Here is a 23552-nt window from a genome sequence, read left to right as displayed (position 1 = left end):
CGCCACCCTCTGGGTAAAAACGTTTTTCCTCAAATCCCCCCTAAACCTCCTGCCCCTCTTGAACCTGTGCCCCCTCGTGACTGACCCTTCAACTAAGGGGAACAGCTGCTCCCTATCCACCCTGTCCGTGCCCCTCATAATCCTCTCCACCTCGATCAAGTCGTCCCTCAGCCTTCTCTGCTCCAGCTAAACAACCCAAGCCTGCCCGACCTCTCTTCATAACTTAGACGTTCCATCCCAGCAACATCCTGGTGAATCTCCTCTGCACCCCCTCCAGCGCAATCACATCCTTCCTATAATGTGGCGACCAGAAGAAACTGGTGGAATTTCAATTTAATTCACAGAAAGACGGATGGAGGATACAACTTGCAACTAACCCGTAGGTCAGAATCAGAATCTCATGGGACCATAATTCTACTGTTGCTGATGCCTTGGAGGCCATGTTGTTGAACACCACCCAGTTTTAAACGGGAAGGAAGCTAAGGGCCGGTTTAGCTCCGTTGGCTGGACGGCTGGTTCATGATGCAGGGCGAGGTCAGCAGCGTGGGTTCAATTCCCGTAGCGGCTGAGGTATTCATGAAGGCCCCGTCTTCTCAACCTTGCCCCTCGCCTGAGGTGTGGTGATCCAAAGATAGGCGGGTTAGGTGGATTGGTCACGCTAAATTGCCCCATAGTGTCCAAAAGTTAAGTGGGGTTGCTGGGTTACGGGGATAGGGTGGAGGTGTGGGCTTAGGTAGGGTGCTCTTTCGAGGGCTGATGTAGACTCGATGGGCTGAATGGCCTCCTTCTGCGCTGTAAATTCAATGATCCCCCAGGTTAAATCACCACCAGTCAGCTCTCCCCCTCAAAGGAGAAAGCAGCCTGTGGTCATCTCGGACAATGGTGACTTTACCTTACAGGTTTGTGCAGTTAGAGGGAGATTGAATTTATAAACTCAACTCCCCACAGCAATGCCCACCATTCCCATCCCCCTTCAGCTTCCAGGAGTCAGGAAAAGTCAACTGCAGTCATAGCTTGTCAAGGAAGCCACCTATCTCTTTATCAATGGAAGTTGACGGGTTTAACAGACACAAGTTTCAGCTGCGCTAAAGTCCTCGACCTTTTCGTCAGACTAGACTTGGAGCTGAAGTTTGACGCAGAGCCATTTGCCTCAAAATTCATTCGCTGAATGGAGGGGACTGGAGTTAGTTACTGAGATGTTGGTGAGAAATATTTTCATAGACAAAGGCGTAAACAAAACATTTCCTGGCTCCCAGAATTGCATACCAGATAGGGTTTAATTCCATAAATGTAGAATGAGGTTGTACAGATAAAACATGAAGGTGCCTTTTAAGGTAATTTTTTAACAAACTGTCCAAAACATGCGCGACGAACTGGATTATAACCAAATCGCGCCATTCACAGAAACATTCGGTAAGGAGTTGGCGCAACTTTCTCATATTGAGATGAGACGAGCAATTTGTCCATTCGAGCATTTAGCCATCGCTTCGCCTAATCCAGGCCGTTCCACCCAAAACACAAGCGCAAAATCCCAGAAATAGCATTAACGCAAAGAGAATATAAATGACAGTGGTGGACCAGAAAGCAAAAAGATACAAGGTTTTATTGCAGTAATCAGGAGATGATTGGTCAATATATTCCGGTTTGTAGATGCTGTAGATCCAAACGTTCCCTAGAAATGAAGAGAATACGACATTTGTTACTTACTCCCCAAAACCTTCAGTGCCGAGAGCCAGAGATCACGTCCCCCATAAATGTTCGCACTTTCTGCACCTTCCTTCAGGAGCTGACTTGCAGCATCCATCAGCTATAAGAGTAATTCCAGAGGGCGGGAATCCTGTGGAGAGTAACTCACCTCCTTACTCCCCAAGGCCTGTCCACCATCTACAAGGCACAAGTCAGGAGTGTGATGGAATACTCTCCACTTGCCTGGATGAGCGCAGCTCCGACAACGCTCAAGAAGCTCAACACCATCCAGCACCATAGAAAGCATCCTATCGGGCTGCATCACAGCCTGGTATGGCAACTGCTCGGCCCAGGACCGCAAGAAACCTCAGAGAGTCGTGAACACCGCCCAGTCCATCACACGAACCTGCCTCCCATCCATTGACTCCATCTACACCTCCCACTGCCTGGGGAAAGCGGGCAGCATAATCAAAGACCCCTCCCACCCGGCTTACTCACTCTTCCAACTTCTTCCATCGGGCAGGAGATACAGAAGTCTGAGAACACGCACGAACAGACTCAAAAACAGCTTCTTTCCCACTGTTACCAGACTCCTAAATGACCCTCTTATGGACTGACTTCATTAATACTACACCCTGTATGCTTCATCCGATGCCAGTGCTTATGTAGTTACATTGTATATGTTGTGTTGCCCTATTATGTATTTTCTTTTATTCCCTTTTCTTCTCATGTATTTAATGATCTGTTGAGCTGCTCGCAGAAAAATACTTTTCACTGTACCTCAGTACACGTGACAATAAACAAATCCAATCCAACAAGGAAGCCCCGCTTGATTGGCTCCCCATCCACAAACATTCACTCCCTCCACCACCCACAGTGGCAGCCGTGTGTACCATCTACAAGATGCACTGCAGCAACTCACCAAGGCTCCTTTGACAGCGGCATCCAAACCCACCATCAATATATCACTGTTCCTTCACTGTGGCTGGGCCAAGATTCTGGAACGCCCTCCCTACACCCGGGCAGTACTCCGGGTGTATCTACACCTTAGGGCAACACCGTGGCACAGTAGTTAGCACTGCTGCCTCACAGCGCCAGGGACCCGGGTTCGATTCCAGCCTTGGGTGACTGCGTGGAGTCTGCACGCTCTCCCACTGTCTGCGTGGGTTTCCTTTGGGTGCTCCGGATTCCTCCCACAGTACAAAGATGTGCAGGTTAGGGTGGATTGGCCATGATAAATCGCCCCTTAGTGTCCAACGGTCAGGTGGGGCTACAGGGTTACAGGTATAAGGCAGGGTAGGCCTAGGTAGGCTGTTCTTTCAGAGGGTCAGTGCAGATTCAATGGGCTGAATAGCCTCTTTCTGCACTGTCGGGATTTTATTCTAATCTATGATTATGAGGCTTGGCCAACTGTGAATTTCCGTTGGGCATAGGATCCTTTGGGAAGTGGGCCGATGTTTTCTCGAAGCACACACGGGTAAGGCAATGGGACCTGAGGTATATCTGTCCCTTGTCATGTTGCTCGCGGCACGTGGGGAAGCTCTTGCAAGCAACCAAAGGGGAATGCGCATGACCGTAAGGCGTGAAGAAACGAGCAGAGTATCTTGCCCTTCGGCAGATCGCTACTAAGTACAGCGCAAGTTTCATCAAACAGGGAAGAAGAAAAAAACGTTACCTGCTATGAACCAGATGGTGGAGAACAGCAATTCCAATCTGTCGCAAACCCGGCCGATTTTGAGCAAGTTCGAATTATTACTCTCGTCATTTGGGGGACATGGAATCAGGGATATCATCAGGAAGAAGATTGTAGTGCTCCCAGAAACAATGAGAAAAATTGGGATCATGTATTGCTTGGTGCAAGAATCCAAATAGATGGTGCCTACAAAGGGAGGGGAATGAAACAGGGAGAAATGTTAGCAAAAGAGGCCTATGCAAGCCAAGCGTGTTTCGCACTATTGGAATCAGTTCAAAAGTCATAGGATTTAGGGTCAACTAGGCGGCACTCCCACTTCCACCCGCCTCCCCCATATTGCTGGGATTCCTTGCCCCACAAAAAGTTAGAAATCCTGGTCGTGAAAGCTCCCACAGAACTCGCAGACTTTGAGAAAAGGGAAGCTAAACGACCTAACTCTAATTTAATCGCCCCTCGCCCTCCTCCATCCTCCCGTGTAAATAGTTTGATCCACCCAGTTGAACCCTTCGCATTTCAAAACATGCTTAAATCAAATCAGATTTAGGGCAGCACAATTGGATAACATTGTGGCTTCACAGCGCCAGGGTCCCAGGTTCGATTCCCCACTGGGTCACTGTCTGTGCGGAGTCTGCACGTTCTCCCCGTGACTGCGTGGGTTTCCTCCGGGTGCTCCGGTTTCCTCCCACAGTCCAAAGACGTGCAGGTTAGGTGGATTTGGCCGTGCTAAATTGCCCTTAGTGTTCAAAATGGTTAAGAGGGGTTATTGGGTTCCGGGGATAGGGTGAAAGTGAGGGCTTAAGTGGGTCGGTGCTCGGTGCAGACTCGATGGGCCGAATGGCCTCCTTCTGCACTGTATGTTCTATGTTCTCTCAGATTGCTCCTGAATCTTACAAAGTAAGGAGTTCCTGGAGTTTCTTTCATTCGACTGCTCAACAACGAAAGGATCAAATCCTCAAAGCGACTGGCTTCTGAGCGAAAGCTGTTGCAGCCAGCATTGAAGCCCGACACAGGATGTTTAGTCACACCACATAAAGCAAAAAGCCACAACTAGACCACGATCCTTCTCCCCAGCCAACCTGTGTGGCATCCGCAATGAGCCAAAACAAACAGTGAAGCAGAACCTAGACGGGCAGCTTTTAATTGGAGACACCAATACCCTTTGAAATAGAAATCTCACCAATCGTGATGCAGGCAATTCCCAAGATAAGCGTCAAAAGTTTCATGCACACTGAAAAGGAATTTTCAAAAAATTTAATATGCTACATTTGAATATATTCTATTCCAGAACAATACAGTGCAGAAGGCTGTTTAACCCACTGTGCCTGGCCTTCAGTTACCTGACCCCTCCCGTTTCCTTCCAATCCTGCAAACATTCAAAGCCCAAGGGGCTGAAGTGACATATGAATTAGGAGGAGCCCCCTCCCCTTTTCAATAAGATCGTGGCTCATCTGACTGTGACGTCAACCCCACATTCCTGCCTCTCACCCCATAGCCCCTCACCCTATGTAACCTTTCACCCCCCTCAATCAAGAATCTATCCAGTCAATTACTAGGGGGCATAGGTTTAAGGTGCGAGGGACAAGATTTAGAGGAGATGTACGAGGCAAGTTTTTTACACAGAGGGTAGTGGGTGCCTGGAACTCGCTGCCGGAGGAGGTGGTGGAAGCAGGAGCGATAGTGACGTTTAAGGGGCATCTTGACAAATACATGAATAGGATGGGAATAGAGGGATACGGACCCAGGAAGCGTAGAAGATTTTACTTTAGACGGGCAGCATGGTCGGCACGGGCTTGGAGGGCCAAAGGACCTGTTCCTGTGCTGTACGTTTCTTTCTTCTTTGTTCTTTGCTCTGCCTGAAAAAATATCCAAAAATTCTGCTTCCACCGCCTTGTGAGGAAGAGCGTTCCAGAGACTCCGCCCCCTCTGAGAGAAAATATTTCTCCTCATCTCCGTCTTAAAGGGGCCACCTCCTTATTTTTAAACAGTGACCCCTGGTTCTAGATTCTCCCACAAGAGGAAACATCCTCTCCACATCCCCCCTGTCGACACCCCCTCAGGATCGATCGAGTCGTCTCTCACTCTTCAAACTCCAGCGGATACAAACCCAACCTCTTCAACCTTTCCTCATCAGACAACCCGCCCGTTCCTGGGATTAGTCGGGTAAACCCGCTCTGAAAGGTCTCTAACACATTGACACCTTTCTTTAAATAATGAGACCAATACTGTCCACAATACTCCAAATGTGGTCTCACAGGGAGCACAGTGGTTAGCACTGTTGCTTCACAGCGCCAGGGACCTGAGTTCGATTCCCGGCTTGGGTCACTATCTGTGCGGAGTGTGCACGTTCTCCCCGTGTCTGCATGGGTTTCCTCCGGGTGCTCCGGTTTCCTCCCGCAAGTCCCGAAAGACGTGCTGTTAGGTGAATTGGACATTCTGAATTCTCCCTCTGTGTACCCGAACAGGCGCCGGAGTGTGGCGACCAGGGGCTTTTCGCAGTAACTTCATTGCCTTGCTAATGTAAGCCTACTTGTGACAATAAAGATTATTAATTATTAACTGAGAGAGAATGCCACGCAGACACGGGGAGAAGGTGCAGACTCCGCACAGACAGTGACCCAAGCCGGGAATCGACCCTGGCGCTGTGAAGCAACAGTGCTAACCATAGTGCTGCCGTGCCGCTCATTATCGCCAATCGAGTGATTAACGGATTTCTAATGAGATTGAGGGGTTTGGGAATAGCGTGGGGGGGGGGGGGCATTGATGTAGACAATCGGCCACAACCATATTGAATGGGGGAGCAGGCTCGAGGGGCCAAATGGCCTCCTCCTGCTCCTATCTAACGAACTGAGCTGACCAGTCGCCTCCATCCAGTGGGAGCGATCCATCAAGCGTTTTTCAAAGATATGTTTTTATCGAATATTTTTTGATCAGTGCGCAACAATGAAACAGGAAACCAGCGGCCTGGCGGCACAGTGGTTAGCACCGCTGCCTCAAGGACCGAGGCCCCAGGTTCGATCCCGGCTCTGGGTCACTGTCCGTGTGGAGATTGCACATTCTCCCCGTGTCTGCGTGGGTTTCGCCCCCACAACCCGAAGACATGCAGGGTAGGTCACGCTAAATTGTCCCTTAATTGGAAAAAAAATAATTGGGGACTCTAAATTTAAAAAAAAACAACAATAAACCAGGAAAACAAATCCAAAACGCCAGTACAGATTAAACGGCTGTCATCTCTTGCAGAACCCCTCAATTGCACCCCTCATGGTGAACTTAATTTACTCAAGGATTAAAAACTCCAAAGAATCCCCCAGTCACACTGAGGTATTGGGTGGAGAAGCTGACCTCCTCTCCAACAGAACCCGCCTGCAAGCGATCAGCGAGACCTCCACCCCCGCAACCGTCTGAAGCTCCTGCAGGTCTACTCCATCAAGAGATTAATGTAAGTGCAGAGGCCGAGATGGGGGAGCATTGCAGGTAATCTTGCATCGATCTCTCAGATGCAAATTGGATTAGCCAAATGCAAAAGAGTTTAGGGGGTTTGAACACTCAAGGCTTGCTGATGTGACAATTCCCCCAGGGCTGATTGGAGGATCGCTGCACGGTCACAGACCCCTTAATAATGGATCACGGACCAATTATACAGGAGGAACAAAAAGCAGATTGGCAAGTATTCTTATTTCCCTGTTTTACTGGTTTCTTTCCGTTTTGGGTGGACCGGATTTCTCCCTTAGAGCCGGGAATCTGGAGCCCCCGGTTCAATCCCGGGTCTGGAACACACGGCTCTGTTGCCGGCTATGGTGATATGCCTGTGAATAATATTGTATTTAGTTAGCAATGCAACCTCCAACCAGCTGGTGGCGTCAGACGCCGGTCATGCGACATCAGACTCTCGCCAGTTGGTAGTACGGCGTACAACAGGACAGTCGCACATCGGGTAATTCCAGGAAAGTTCACAAAACTCAAATAGTAACTTACTCTGTATAGTATTTTGTTTGTTACCTTTCCACGTGTTAATCAATATACATCAATCTAGTTAAGTCACCAGCAGTCCTGTATGAATCATTGCAAAGACAAGGTAACAGAGCATAACATGGTACCAGGAGTTTTGAACATTTGAAGGTAACAGCAGAAAAAAACGAAGCCAAACCATCCGAAGAACGAAAAAGAGAAGATTCTTCCACCGACCTGGTGAACTACGGCCATTGGCGACTCAACGCAACAAACGGCGGTCAAGTTCGAGGTGGAAGGTTTAAAGGCAGCTTCAAGTCTCGGATAACGTAGACGAAAACGGGCGCATTTTCAAACAGCAGTTTAAACTCTATGTCTCAGCCCTTGCCCTGCAGGCACAGCCTGAGGAAAAGCACATTGCATTGCTGCTCATGGTGGCAGGTCCACAAGCATTTGAAATCTACAATACCTTCGCTTCTGATAGCGAAGAGGAAAGCAAGAGCTACGATGAGGTGATAAAGTACTTCGTTCGGCATTGATCTCCGAACAAAAATGAAACATTTGATAGATATATTTTTTGAATGCTTACCCAGAAATCAGGCGAATCTTTTGACAGTTTTGTAACTGACTTGAAGCTGAAGGCCCAGTCCTGCAATTTCAGCGATCTGAACTAAAAGTGAAGAAGTCCTTCTGAAAAGTCGTGACAATAGTAAGGACAAACCTGATGCCAGCGAAACCAGGTGGAAAACTTTAGTGTGGATGAACAACACTGGTAAGATGCGACCTCGACATGGGAACGAGGGCCAACCTCCTCAGCCTGTCTAATTTGCACAGGCTGCACGTTAAGCCGAAAGTTGACGATCGACTGGGACTGCCGATACACTACGGCGGGAAGGAGATTGGGCTGGGTGTAGCCATCCGGGGTGGCCACTCACAAAGGAAACATGGGCACTTGCAAAGACTCAAGGGAAATATGGCCAATACAGGATTCAGGCAAACTCAGAGCCGAAATGTATATTTGCTAACAGAGAACCAGACAGTATCGAAACCCCGAGCCGATTTGCATTCTAATGGCCCATTTCCCCAGGACAAAGGACTGGTACTCAGGTATCAGATACAGATCCAGACACATTGGCACCACTCCCTTCACCCAGGAAGCCCAAACAGCCAAGGTCAATAACCGTTCAGGCCACACCCCAGCCATCAAGGCACCCGCCCCTCTATTGGCTCAAATCGAAGGCAGTAATCGAAACCTGCCGAATTATTGGGTCCAAAGCTAAGGACCGCCCAAAACAGCGGGAAACCCAAAAGGATAAAGAGAGACACTGCACTGGAACTCTTCGGCCCGGCTTATACCTGAAGCCAACTGCAGCACCATGACCAGAAGCAAGTTCAAGATAAACGATCGCTACCAGACGAATGAGCCCAGCCGAACCGAAGTTACTTCTCCAGACCCAGTCGCTCCAGATCCGAACAAAGGCCTTGTTCCTCTGCCAAAGCTGGGTGCCTGAAGGTAAGTACAGGTTGTTGTAGTGTTAGGTATAATTTAGCTTGTAGTGTTTTTATGTTGCATGTGTGAGTTAATCTTGTGTGTAAATAAACTATTATTGAACTTGAATTAACTGACTGGTTGTTGGGTCTTTGATCAATATCCGGTTGAACCTTGTGGTGGTATCATTTGATGCCTGGCGACTCTGAAAGCAATATCCTCATTAATAACGGTCAGACTAGGGCAGCACGGTGGCGCAGTGGATTAGCCCTGCTGCCTCACGGCACCGAGGTCCCAGGTTCGATCCCGGCCCTGGGTCACTGTCCGTGTGGAGTTTGCACATTCTCCCCGTGTTTGTGTGGGTTTCGCCCCCACAACCCAAAGATGTGCAGGGTAGGTGGATTGGCCACGCTAAATTGCCCCTTAATTGGAAAAAATGAATTGGGTACTCTAAATTAAAAAAAAAAAAAATAACGGTCAGACTAATATCTGACTAAAGTAGATACCCCAGACTTGGCAACATTATTGGCGTCTCCGAGCCCAATTGGCAACATTATTGGTGACGCTGGTGGGATAGTATTCCACTCATTAAAGGAGCAACATGGGTGAATGTGAGCTGCAGTCATTCGATGAGAAGCTAGCGGAAGTCCAGGCGGAGGACGACAAATCAGATGAAGAGGTGGAAGAGCCAAAGGGAAGTCCAGATCTATGGTTGACAGTCTTCAGGAAGGTGTATATACTCAGCGTTATAATACAGGAGCATGAAATACGATGCAGAAAGTAGAGACTCGGAGGGTAAGTCAGATGAGAACGACTATGAAATGCTAGTCAGGTTGTTTTGCGGGAGTGATGGGAAGCTAGATGAGGAAGCCCACGAAGCGCTCCTCCGGTGGTTTGGCGGGAATGGCGAGCTGATCACATAAAAACTGGCTCCAGAGGCATACTGAAGCACGCCAACGTGAGACGTCTCACCCGACGATCCACACGCTAATGCTCACATGGCGAAGGCCAGGGGCAAAATGGGGGCTACCAACACCAAGTGAAAGAAGAGGAGCAGTCCCAAAATCAGTCGCAGAATCGTTCTCAAAACAAAAAAGGAAGAGAAGGAGAGTGGGGGATACCGTGGGGCCCACTGATGACACCGAGAAAGAAGGCGTCGACAGTGTGGCCGACAGGGCAGAGAATACACAACGACGCAGCAGCAAAACGCATTGTGTAAAGGCACGAAAAAAGCTGGTGACGCAGGCATGGTCAGCAAGGATACAAGTCTTCTGAACACATCGCGTCAAAAGGATAAGGCACAAAAGGTTGGCACAGAAACCAGTCTCCAGAAAGATGACAAGAGCCCAGGCGATCAGTGGGGTGATCCCGTCGGAGATGCACAAGGGATGCACTTAGTAGGCATATCATGTCAATGGAAGCAGAGTTAAATCTGTATATACAGATGCCACATGTCTAAAATAATGATACCAATCATGTTTTGTATATAAATGTTAAATCTCCAAGGGGGATGTGGTGATATGCCTGTGACGTACAACAGGACAGTCGCACAGAGGGTAGTACCAGGAGAGTTGACGAAACTCAAATAGTAACTTGGTCTGTGTAGTATTCTCGTTGTTACCTTTCCACGTGTTAATCAATAAATCATCATTCCAGTTAAGTCATCAGCAGTTCTTTATGAATCATTGCAAAGACAAGGCAACAGAGCACAATATCGGCCTGCCAGGAAGTGGGATTTTCCAGGCCGGCGGTGGGGGGGTTCAGTTAGCCCGGAAATTGAGCAAACGTGGAGCGGGCATGTTAACGGGCCCACGTCTGACCTTCCCAAATACATCGGCCGGGGGGCCTCCTCTTGGAAATCGCAGCAAACGCTAATGGGATGGCCTCGAAACCACTTCAAAATCTAAATGCATTTCCCCTTCACCCATCTGCTCCTGTTGCCCCCAAGCCTCCCCTCGCACACACACCCGGCCCACCCCCTTGACTGTTTAGCTAGCTTCTCTCAGGAGTCAAAGCGGCATTTTAAGGTGTTTATAAATACTTACACAGTTGTTCTCAGTATTTATAGACACTAAACACTGGATTGCATCCAGGAGCACATTCATCTCCCAAGTAAATAATTAGAAGTCAGGCATGCTAATCTCTGCAAACGTCTAAACTGCAATTGAGAGAAAACGCAGTCGAACGTGCTTCTGTAATCGGAACCTGTTACTTGTTTTACTCAGCTCTGGGTACAGACTGAAAACATATTTGCCGTTTGTTGTTATTTTGAACATCAGCTCATTTCTAGCCTTGCCCCACATCCGATCTCTCGCTCAACAGCCTGTCAATTGGCAGAAGCCAAAGATTTGGCCGGTGTCCTGTACAGCGGCGAGTTAGATTCCATCGTTATCGTGGTTCATCTAGATACTAGTCATGCTTCAGTAACCCGTAATTTTCTGATGAACTGGGGAGTTGGGGAGGAGGGGGAATAAAAAGGAGGTGAAACCATTTTAACTGACCTTTGAAAATCGTTTCCCTCTCCATCCAGCTGCTGTTAAACACGACAGCCGCGCTGAGCCGGGTAAAACCTTTGAGTATGTCAATCTGTAAATAAGAGAGGGTCTGTTCTGGGCCACGGGCACCCGCCTGCACACCCCCGGCCCTCCCTTTGGAGGGTAGGAATGAGGGCGTGACTTCCACTCGCCACAATAACCCTTCATTCAATTTGGGTGCAGAAGCATTTCATCACCTTCGAATTTGCCAGTAAAATCAAGCACTCACGTCAGTTATTTTTAGTGATGTGTTTCTCCGAGCTGTCATGCCAGAGTCGAGTGTGGATCAAAAGCAGACTGGCCAAAAATACCAAGCTCTGCCTGTGTTTATAACAGCAAAAGGGATTATTATTTAAATGATAAAATATTAAAACATGCTGCTGTGCAGAGAGACCTGGGTGTGCTAGTGCATGAGTCACAAAACGTTGGTTTACAGGTGCAACAGATGATTAAGAAGGCATATCATGTCAATGGAAGCATAGTTAAATCTGCATATACAGATGCCACATGTCTAAAATAATGATACCAATCATGTTTTGTATATAAATGTTAAATCTGGAAGGGGGATGTGGTGATATGCCTGTGAATAATATTGTACATAGTTAACACTGCAACCTCCAACCAGCTGGTGGCGTCAGACATCAGTCATGTGATATCCAACTCTAGCCAGTTGGTAGTAAGACGTGCAACAGGACAGTCGCACAGAGGGTAATTCCAGGAGAGTTGACGAAACTCAAATAGTAACTTGGTCTGTGTAGTATTCTCGTTGTTACCTTTCCACGTGCTAGAGGGATGGAGTTTAAGACTAGGGAGGTTATGCTGCAATTGTATAAGGTATTAGTGAGGCCACACCTGGAGTATTGTGTTCAGTTTTGGTCTCCTTACCTGAGAAAGGACGTACTGGCTCTGGAGGGTGTGCAGAGGAGATTCACTAGGTTAATCACAGAGCTGAAAAGGTTGGATTATGAGGAGAGGTTGAGTAGACTGGGACTGTACTCGTTGGAATTTAGAAGGATGAGGGGGGAATCATATAGAAACATATAAAATAATGAAGGGAATAGATAGGATAGATGCGGGCAGGTTGTTTCCACTGGCGGGTGAAAGCAGAACTAGGGGGCATAGCCTCAAAATAAGGGGAAGTAGATTTAGGACTGAGTTTAGGAGGAACTTCTTCACCCAAAGGGTTGTGAATCTATGGAATTCCTTGCCCAGTGAAGCAGTAGAGGCTCCTTCATTAAATGTTTTTAAGATAAAGATAGATAGTTTTTTGAAGAATAAAGGGATTAAGGGGAATGGTGTTCGGGCCGGAAAGTGGAGCTGAGTCCACAAAAGATCAGCCATGATCTCATTGAATGGCGGAGCAGGCTCGAGGGGCCAGATGGCCTGCTCCTGCTCCTAGTTCTTATGTTCTCAGAAACCCTCCTTCACAATAGCACACAATGTATGCAAGCCATGAAAATAGCCTGAACAGCTTTAATCTGCACTATCTCCGAGGAATATTGGGCACCTCCTGGGAAGGCAGAAGGAAGTTCACCAGTGTGCAGGGATTCTGGAGTCAGCGGTGATGCCATTGGCTGGGCCGTGTGACCCAAATGGACGACGGCCGCGTCCCCAAAGAGCTGGCGAGCTTGCTGTCGGCACAGCAGGCTGTGCGCGCGCCTGCGGCCCATGGACGTCCGCACGTGAGACGCCAAGCCGAGATCGGAGTCGATACGAGGGAATTCCTCGCTGGGGACGGACAGTCAGGAAGGGCACGGAGAAAGCAGAGGGAAAAGGAAATGGCCAGATGGCCAAATCTGTTCGAGGTCTATCCCGTTTAGGTGGTCGGGTCACACAACGCGAGGGAGGGTATCTGCAATGTGAAGACGGGACTCTGTCTCCACAAGGACTGTGCGGTCATCACTCCTAATGATATTGCCATGGGCAGACGCATCTGCCACACACAAATCAGCCCCTACAGCCATGTTTAATCCAGAAGTACCATTCCATTCTCCCTGGAGACGGACAGATGCCATCATCATCATTCTCGCAATTTTTAAGAACATTAACATTTTTTAAAAAAGGTGGAATTCAGACAACATGCACTGAATTGCAAGTTAATCCAATTGGACCACATCCAATAGAGCTTTTTACTGTTCGCATATCTGTCTGTTGAATATATTGTCCCAAAACCAGCCCATTGACTTCAACGCACCTGATGCCGCGGGGGAAGATGGAGGCTCTTCAAACGTCCACAGCAATGGGGTGTACAGGTTACTTTTGGAGTCCATGTCTTCAGTCACTTCCTGTCCACTGCACCTACATTTAGGGGGAGGTGTATCCACATTAAACAGGTAAACAAGCATCTTACTTTCACCCAACTAACTCAGTCATAGGCAAGACTCTTATCCGTTTCTAGGTCAATTTGCTTGGACACCCTGGCCAGCATCAAGCACCGCCATTTTAAGCTCGCTGACAACTGCACGCTAGCAATTCCGGGTTTTCTTAATTAGCGCGTCACCTCCAGACATAATGAGATCCAGTTTTCAGGGTCACCTTTTTTGGGAAGTCAGATAACCCCAAGAGGATAAAAAAAACGGCAAGAGGACAACGGAAAAACGCAGCACCTATAGGGCGAGAAACCAAAGCTAACGTTTCGAGTCCATCTGGCATTTCCCGGGCAAGAGAATAAATGCCTCGTGACCTGCATGTTTAACATTGCTGGAAATTTAGGGCAGCACGGTAGCACAGTGGTTAGCACAATTGCTTGACAGCTCCAGGGTCCCAGGTTCGATTCCGGCTTGGGTCACTGTCTGTGCGGAGTCTGCACATCCTCCCCGTGTGTGCGTGGGTTTCCTCCGGGTGCTCTGGTTTCCTCCCACAGTCCAAAGATGTGCAGGTTAGGTGGATTGGCCATGCTAAATTGCCCTTAGTGTCCAAAATTGCCCTTAGTGTTGGGTGGGGTTACTGGGTTATGGGGATAGGGTGGAGGTGTTGACCTTGGGTAGGGTGCTCTTTCCAAGAGCCGGTGCAGACTCGATGAGCCGAATGGCCTCCTACACTGTAATTTCTATGATAAATTTGAAGCGTTGGAAGCATTTCCGCTTTGCAGCAGCAATCTTCCAGCATCTTATCTCACAAACACAGCCTCCCACCCAGCCAGCAGACATGGCTGTTTCTGATAGGAAGCTACAAAGATCTAGACATTGACAGAGTAACACCCTTTGACGAGTAATACTTGTACCTTCTCTGCCATTAGTGGCTGAGCACTGTAAGAAGTCTCACAACACCGGGTTAAAGTCCAACAGGGTTGTTTCAAACACTAGCTTTCGGAGTGCTGCTCCTTCCTCAGGTGAATCTTTAGTGGGTCATTATTAGTCATTAGTGGCTGAATCAGAGAATCATCATGGAAAGCTCACACTGAAAAAAAAATAAAGGCCACTCGGCCCATATTGCGCTGGCCCAGTCTGATCCCACCTTCCAACACTTGTTCCATCGCCTCCCAGGTTATGGCGTTTAAGGTGCATATCCAGGCGCCTTTTTATTTTAAAAATGTATTGATTGAGGCTTTGCATTTTAGAGAATAACGCAATCAAATTACAAAGCTACAAGATAATACATGGCCATGAGCAAAACGGCTCAACCTGCATGAGTACAGGACAGAACAGGAGATCAACTTCACAACGGCTCGACTTAATCATCAGACAAAACGACACTCTCCTACGACCCCACCAAAAACCGAGCGATAAAGTCATGAAGACACAATAAAATTGCGCACACCTTCCCACGCCGCAATCATTGCAATAAATCAGGACAAACGCCTCGCGACGTGATCGGGGGCGCTCCAGAGTACAACTCCCCCGGCCCCAGCCTCGCCAAAGGCACCCGTGACCCATCACAGCCTCCTCTCCTCGGATATCGGCGGACCCATCTGCACCCGCGCAGGAGCCAAGCACGGATTCACCAAGCCCACCCTTGCCGCAAGAACAGAAGAAGATACACAAAAACCCCGGTTCAACGGGGGTTGTATACGTGCCGCGCAACGCAGCTTAAACCCCAACCCAGGCCCAGAGCAGGCCTAAATCATTCCCATATCATCGTGGAGAGGGGGCCAGCCACAGAATATTCAGATTACAATCGAATCACATCGGAGATCAAGAAGGAAAGGAGGACTCGGACCACCAGAACGAACCCGCCAGATCACATACCAGTGGTACAAGGAAGAAGTAAGTGTCGTGTTGGGTGTTCTGGTCTACAAACAGGTCAACATGGCTGGAGATGGTGTAACTCTATTTTATTAACAACTCAACTGTAATAACATACTGTAACTTTGGGTACGTGCATTACCAGCTTATCTGTGGACCCTGTCCTATCACTATCTAGGTGAGGCACTCAGCACATGGTGAATGTCTGAGAGGCAGGCTCTGAGCTCGGTGCTCTGAGCTGGCTGCTGCTAGAATGAGCGGGAACTCTGGTGTCCCCTGTCTTTATAGTGCATGTGCTCTCACTGGCGATTGGCTGCGGTGTTATGTATGCTGGTTGGTCCTACTGTATGTCCATCAGTGTGTCAGTGTGTGTGTGATTGCACCATGATATGCTGATGTATATCATGACAGTAAGGAGACTTAATGGCGGATCAAGGCCTCCCAAAGAATATAAGAGAAGGAAGAAGAACTGCCAGAACCAACCCATCAGATACCAAAAGGATCAGGACCCATCCTATACCTCAAACTTTCCTGGTGTCCATCAAAGAAGAGAACAGGCCCCTCAACAAGAAGCCCCCCCCCCACCCTCGGGGGGATAACAAGATATCCACCAAGTACAGAACCCGGCCTGTCCCCAGGCCCCCATGCACCCGGGAAGCAAAACCCAGCAGGCACTCCCGAAAAGGGACACCCCAGGCTTTCAGGGGCAACGGGAAGGACTGATTCCCGGGATGGCGGGACTGAGGATGGGATTGAGTGGGTGAGGATTGTACTCGCTGGGGTTCAGAAGAATGAGGGGGGGGGATCTCATAGAAACCTATAAAACTCTAACCGGACTGGACAGGGTAGATGCAGGAAGGATGTTCCCGATGGTGGGGGGTGTCCAGAACCAGGGGTCACAGAGGATACGGGGAAGACCATTTAGGACAGAGATGAGGAAAGATTTCTTCACCCAGAGAGTGGTCGGCACAGAAAATAGATCAGGCCAAAACATTGTATGTTTTCAAGAAGGAATTAGATTTGGCTTTTAGGGTGAAGGGGATCAAATGATATGGGGAGAAAGTGGGAATTAAGTAATTCAGTTGGATGATCAGCCCTGATCATAATGAATGGCGGAACAGGCTCGAAGGGTCGAATGGCCTCCTCTGCTTCTATTTTCTATGTTTCTCTGTCTAAACTAGCCAAGGTACCGGGTCTGGCATAGTCAAAGCACCACCCCCAACACAGGAAACTCCAATCCAACACACCCCAATAATCTACGCCCCAGCCAAGCCCACATCCTTCCAACCCTGGCCAAGGCAATGCACTGTCCCCACTCACAGTGAAAAAGCGGGGACAATTATTCCAACCCGAGCCAAATGGGGCTTCAACACCGGGGAGAAGAACCACCAAGACTCCCAGCAACTGGGCGCCCAGGAGGGAGGGCCGATTCCCCAGATACAGAAGAGAAAAAGACGCTTGTGAGATGCGTTGGACTGAGTTCACACACTCCGCAGCTTCTTGCGATCTTGGACCGAGCAGTTGCCATACCAGGCTGCGAAAAATGAAAATCGCTTATTGTCACAAGTAGGCGTCAAATGAAGTTACTGTGAAAAGCCCCTAGTCGCCACATTCCGTCACCTGTTGAGGCTGGTACGGGAATTGAACCGTGCTGCTGGCCTGCCTTGGTCTGCTTTCAAAGCCAGCAATTTAGCCCTGTGCTAAATCAGCCCCTGCTGTGATATGACCTGATGCAGCCAGATAGGATGCTCTCTTTGGCACAACTGTAGCAGTTTGTGAGAGTCGATGCAGACATGCCAAATTTCTTTAGCTTCCGTAGGAAGTAGAGACGTTGTTGGGCTTTCTTGACTGTTGCATCAACGTGAGTGGGCCAGGACAGATTGGTGATGGTGACCCCCTGGAACTTAAAGCTATCAACCATCTCTACTTCGGAGCCATTGATGTAGATGGAGCTGTGTGCCGTGCTGCGTTTCCTGAAGTCGATGATCAGTTCCTTGGTTTTGCTGACATTTAGAGAGACGTTGTTTTCGGTACAACAAGTGACCTAACTCCCTTCTGTGGTCCAGCCAAGAGGTGCTCCTCCACCTCTTCCACATGAAACCATTCTAGCTGAGCACACACAAAAGTGCTCTGTACCAGTCCTGCAATTGACTCCTCACACTTTCGGACTCACCCGGCCGTCCCATTTTTCTTCCTCCCCTGGGGGTGACACTCACCCCAGGAGACACCCGACCCACACAGCCCCATGTGGTGAATGTAAATACAGTTAATTCACCAGCTATGTTCTATATTATTAACCCTGTGGGTTTTATCTGTGGGCCATTGTATGGCTTCACCCACAGGGGGCGATGTTGGAGGATGTTGGAGCATGTAAGGGCTCAGCCCATGGCTCCGCCCCTTTGAAGGAGTATAAGAGTAGCTGGCCTGTGGGACTGTCCTCAGTATGTACCAGTCGCAGGCAGGCAGAGTTGATAGTTAATTAAAACCACTGTTTTACTCCGACACGGGTTCTTGAGTGAATTGATGGTCGCATCACCCCATTAAACAAGGATTGCGAAATCTGTAAGGGACTATTACACACATATACAATTCAGAGAGGTTGTAATGTACTACATTTGGTTTTTGTTACAGTGTGGGGGAAGGGAATCGGGTAGTAATAAGAATAACGGACGTGACCTTAAACTCCCCTCCAGAATGAACTCCATACTACTTTTCTATCTGGGTCTCCTCATCCCAGAATGGTCACAACAACCCCGGATTCCGGAGGCCACACCAATTGAAGAGCAGAAGATCAGCCTCTGATACCCCGGATACATGTGGTTCATCCCACCGTACGCAGGCGAGTGTGAGAATGGTATCCTATGAGTACACCCGAATCAGAGTGTCACTATGGGTGTAACAACCAAAGAGCGATGTACAGGAAGGATAATGGGAGCTCTGATTAATGCTCCCGAAGGACCACCCTCACTAGAGATTAGAACATATAACAGTACAGTATAGGCCCTTCAGCCCACGATGTTGTGCCGACCATTTATCCTAATCTAAGATCAACCTAACCTACACCCCTTCAATTTACTGCTGTCCATGTGCCTGTCTAAGAGTCACTTAAATGTCCCGAATGACTCTGACTCCACCACCTCTGCTGGCAGTGCATTCCACACACCCACCACTCTCTGTGTAAAGAACCTGCCCCTGACATCTCCCCTATACCTTCCTCCAATCACCTTAAAATTATGTCCCCTCGTGACAGCCATTTCCACCCTGGGGAAAAGTCTCTGGCTATCCACTCTATCCATGCCTCTCATCACCTTGTACACCTCTGATTGGTGGGCACATACCAACCATGGGTGCATGGAGCTGGCTTGCCCAGCCCATGGCCCAGAAAAAGGGCTGGAACTAAGACAGAGTTGCCCCGGTGAGGTTATTCAGGGTGAATATGTATACTACAAAATTTGGAATGGGTTAAAACCTACAGTAACCACATCCCTTCCCACTTTTCCCGAAACCACCCCAGGCCCCCAAAATAGGTTAATACTGAAACATACAGGGACATTGGTATTTTAGAAGACAAAAACAGGAAGGCAGATTACTACCTGAATGGTTGTAAATTGGGAGAGGGAAGTGTGCAGTGGGACTTGGGTGTCCTTGGGCACCAGTCGCTGAAGGTAAGCATGTCGGTGCGACAGGCGGTAAAGAAGGCTAATGGTATGTTGGCCTTCATTGCGAGAATGAAAAGACTTAATTACCTGCAAAGATTCGCATTCAAAGTATCATCTTGCAACATTGACTTTGTCTATACATGTGTTTGTGGAACCCACCTCTTCATTCACCTAAGGAGCTGCGCTCCGAAAGCTAGTGATTCGAAACAAACCTGGTGTTGTAAGACTTCTTACTGTTTCATAGCAAGAGGTTTTGAGTATAGAAGCAGGGATGTCTCGCTTCAATTATACAGGGCCTTGGTGAGGCCACACCTGGAGTATTGTGGGCAGTTTTGGTCTCCTTCTCTGAGGAAGGATGTTCTTGCTCTCGAGGGAGCGCAGCGAAGGTTTACCAGACTGATTCCAGGGATGGCGGGACTGTCATATGAGGAGAGATTGGCGAGGTTGGGATTGTTCTCCCTGGAGTTCAGAAGAATGAGGGGGGATCTCATAGAGACTTATAAAATTCTGACAGGACTAGACAGGGTAGATGCAGGGAAGATGTTCCCCATGGTGGGTGTGTCCAGAACTAGGGGTCACAGTCTGAGGATTCAGGGTAAACCATTTCGGACAGAGACAAGGAGACATTTCTTCACACAAAGAGTGGTGAGCCTGTGGAATTCATTACCACAGGAAGTAGTTGATGCTAAAACATTGAATATATTCAAGAGGCGGCTGGATATAGCACTTGGGGAGAATGGGATCAAAGGCTATGGGGAGAAAGCAGGATTAGGCTATTGAATTGGATGATCAGCAATGATTGTGATAAATGGCAGAGCAGGCTCGAAGGGCCAAATTGCCTCCTCCTGCTCCTATCTTCTATGTATCTATGCACTACGAATTGGTACATGTAGTGGTAGATCTGGACGGGCTACAATTATCAGACTGGTGTCCCTCCCCATTAAGGAAATTGTACCTCCACCTGACCCAGAGGTTACTTAACACAAAGACTGGGACAGACTAGGGAAGAGAGGTACCCAGACGTAAGGGGCGCAAGAGGATGGAAACGTGAACGATCTGGCAACCGCATATGGGGCAGGGGTATCGAGCGTCAACGCGCTTGATTTGGACGACAAGCTCAGAGTCTTAACCCCACAAATTGAACGGATCTTGGACAGCTGAAATGACAACACTTGGCCAGACGCTGAGGGAGATCTGACAGGGAACACGGCCAGTAGCCTTCTGAAATGAAATGAAATGAAAACCGCTTATTGTCACAAGTAGGCTTCAAATGAAGTTACTGTGAAAAGCCCCTCGTCGCCACATACCGGCGCCTGTTCGGGGAGGCTGGTATGGGAATTGAACCGTGCTGCTGGCCTGCCTTGGTCTGCTTTCAAAGCCAGCGATTTAGCCCTGTGCTAAGCAGCCCCTATTTGGTTACTGTCCTGGAGGGACACGCCCAAACGATAAATCGGATTGCCCGAGGGAGGGTGGAGGATGATGCCAGGCAGCAGAACTGAACGCTGTGCATCATAGATGACCAGTGGATGGTCAGGCAGCTGCGTGAGAACCTCGACCCGGTTAGCAACGGGAAAGTTGCGTCCTGGATCGGCGATGGACCAAATTGAACATCAACACTGGGGAAAAGACACCCCCATGCAACGAACTGCCAATTGCAAAAGATAGCCAAGATCTGGTCTAATGATAGTAGGGAAACCCCGGGAATTGGGCGCAGGATGATATTAGGGATCGCAGTTATACTCAAAGACAAAGTCGAGTGTGAACTCTTCGACGTTGAAAATATTGGAGTCATTCAAGGATGGATGTGGATGGGGTATCAGGGAACTCTCCCATAGGTTATCGAAAAAGGAGGGAAGTTCGTGGCACCGGTCTGGACTTATGTGAACACACGGACAAAACGGTCATGTGCCCATACCCGGTATATGAGAATGAGCAAGCCCCGGGTGGATTCAGGACAACCACCAACCTGAATTGTACACTTGAAATTAGAAATCTGGAAAGGAATGTCACCGGGTAGCACACAGAGAGACGAGGGAATATTGCATCACGACCTCACTAGCAAACTACCAATATGGGGCGGCCGCACGTACCAGCCACAATACTTCTTTCTGTTTTACACCACATATTCCCGCTGGGTTAGAGTTTACTGAGATGGTCGACATACACCAGAGGGGAAAAATTATTTATTAATGCGAGCAGTGGAATTAAGACAAAATTAGGCTGAATATTTCAAAATATTGGACAGCACTTGTGACCGAAAAGCTCTAACAAATTTGGACACATAATAATAATCTTTATTATTGTCACAAGTAGGCTAACATTAACACCAATGAAGTTACTGTGAAAATCCCCTCATCGCCACATTCCGGCGCCTGTTCGGGTGCATGGAGGGAGAATTCAGAATGTCCAATTCACCTAACAAGCACGTCTTTCGGGACTTGTGGGAGGAAACCGGAGCGCCCGGAGGAATCCCACGCAGACACGGGGAGAACGTGCAGACTCCGCACAGACAGTGACCCAAGCCGGGAATCGAACTTGGATCCTCAGCGCTGTGAGGCAGCAGTGCTAACCCACTGTGCCACCTGGGAGCAAAACAATTGTTTTATTTTTTTGGCTAGAACTATACAAGGCGCCAGTTAGACCACACCTGGAATACTGTTTGGTCACCTTATCTAAGGAAAGATATACCGGCATTGGAGGCCGTCCAGTGAAGGTTCACTCGGTTGATCCCGGGTAGGGAGGGATTTGCTTATGAGGAGAGGTTGAGTAAGTTGGGCCTGTCCTCATTGGGTGTTTAGAAGAATGAGAGGCGACCTTATTGAGATATATCGGATTCTCAGGGGGTTTGACGGGGTCGATGCTGAGAGATTGTTTCCCCTTGTGGGAGAGTCTGGGGCCAGAGGGCAGAATCTCAGAGTGAGGAGGGGGGGTCGCCCATTTCAGACAGCGATGAGGAGGAATTTCTTCTCTCAGAGGGGAGTGAATTTGTGGAATTCTTTACCGCAGAGCTCTGTCGTGGCCGGGTCGCTAAGTATGTTCAAGGCCGAGATAGATTGTTAATCAGTGAGGGGATCGAGGATTATGTGGATGAGGCGGGAAAATGGAGTTGAGGATTATCACATCATGGGGCGAGATTCTCCCCTACCCGGCGGGGCAGGCGGTCCCGGCGCTGAGGAGTGGCATGAACCACTCCGGCCTCGGGCCGCCCGGAAGGTGCGGAATCCTCTGCACCTTCAGGGGCTAGGCCGGCGGCGGCGGGGTTGGCGCCGCGCCAACCGGCGCAGAGGGGGCTTGGCGCCTCGCCAACTGGCGCAGAGGGGGCTTGGCGCCGTGCCAACCGGCGCAGAGGGGGCTTGGCGCCGCGCCAACCGGCGCAGAGGGGGCTTGGCGCCTCGCCAACCGGCGCAGAGGGGGCTTGGTGCCGTGCTAATCGGCGGCGAAGGGCCTCCGCGAGTTGGCGCACGCGCGGGAGCGCCAGCGCGTGCTGGTGTCATCCCAGCGCATGCGCAGGGAGGTTCGTCTGCGCACCGGCCATGGCAGAGGTCCACAGCAGCCGGTGCGGAGGGAAAGAATGCCGTCCGCGGATCGGTGGGCCCCAATCGTGGGCCAGGCCACCGTGGTGGCCCCCCCGGGGGCCAGGTCCCCCCACGCCACCCCCCCCCCCCCGAGGACCCCGGAGGCCGCCCGCACAGCCAGGTCCCGGAGGACCTGGGGCCGGAGAATCGGCGGGGGTGTCCCTGCCACCGACCGATGCGGCACGATTCCTGCCCCCGCCAAAACCCCGGCACCAGAGAATTCGGGGCGGGATTCACGCCGCACCTTGCCGATTCTCCGACCCGGCGGGGGGTCGGAGAACCCCGCCCCAGATTAGTCATGGTCTCATTGACCTGATGGGCCGAATGGCCGAACCTTTGCTCTTACAGCTTGTGGTCCTCTGACTAAATGTTGTAACAGTAGCTACGGTTACATAATTACATTGTGGGTTCCTCATTCTGACTTTAGAATAAGCGGCAGTAAATTTGCCACCACATCTCCCCCTCTGTTGTGGCCCAGTTGATACACGGGAGACCGGCAGCACCAAACCTACCTGCGACCAACCAGGGACGTCCAAAGTTTAGAAAGGAATCCAACGGAACGGGGTCTGAAAGAGCTGAGCTGAGCAGCTGACTGCCCTCCTCTGCTTCTTCGAGCGGAAGGTTGATTTGTGGATCAAAACAGGAACTGGTAAGAAGGAACTGTTCGGCAGTCGGAGGGAGGGCAGCTGAACGGAGTACTTCCTCCCTGTAACACCCCCAACTACAGAGGAACACTGTGTGTGGTTTTTCGAAGACGGTCAATTCACCCCCCCCCCCCCCCCCCGCC

General features: G+C 49.5%; 1 protein-coding gene across 3 annotated transcripts; it reads right to left on the bottom strand.

Annotated features, from left to right (window-relative positions):
* Positions 1-1258: 1258 nt before the first annotated feature.
* LOC140404807 (transmembrane protein 272-like) lies at positions 1259-23425 on the bottom strand. 3 transcript variants are annotated; one of them, XM_072493540.1, is made up of 5 exons: positions 23278-23425; positions 13542-13645; positions 4557-4607; positions 3362-3565; positions 1259-1672 (listed from the first exon to the last, which is right to left on the bottom strand). In XM_072493540.1, exons 2-5 carry the CDS (start codon positions 13615-13617, stop codon positions 1476-1478), a joined length of 528 nt encoding a protein of 175 aa, XP_072349641.1. In that variant the 5' UTR covers positions 13618-13645; positions 23278-23425; the 3' UTR covers positions 1259-1475. The 3 variants fall into 3 exon arrangements, with proteins under 3 accessions (XP_072349641.1, XP_072349642.1, XP_072349643.1); XM_072493541.1 differs by lacking the exons at positions 13542-13645; positions 23278-23425 and adding an exon at positions 11315-11457; XM_072493542.1 differs by lacking the exons at positions 4557-4607; positions 13542-13645; positions 23278-23425 and adding an exon at positions 11315-11507.
* Positions 23426-23552: the final 127 nt, after the last annotated feature.

This window comes from Scyliorhinus torazame, chromosome 31, assembly GCF_047496885.1.
Source record: "Scyliorhinus torazame isolate Kashiwa2021f chromosome 31, sScyTor2.1, whole genome shotgun sequence".
Taxonomy (NCBI): Eukaryota; Metazoa; Chordata; class Chondrichthyes; order Carcharhiniformes; family Scyliorhinidae; genus Scyliorhinus; species Scyliorhinus torazame.
Note: the sequence above shows the minus strand (reverse complement) of the source record. Positions and strands in the feature narration are given on the sequence as shown.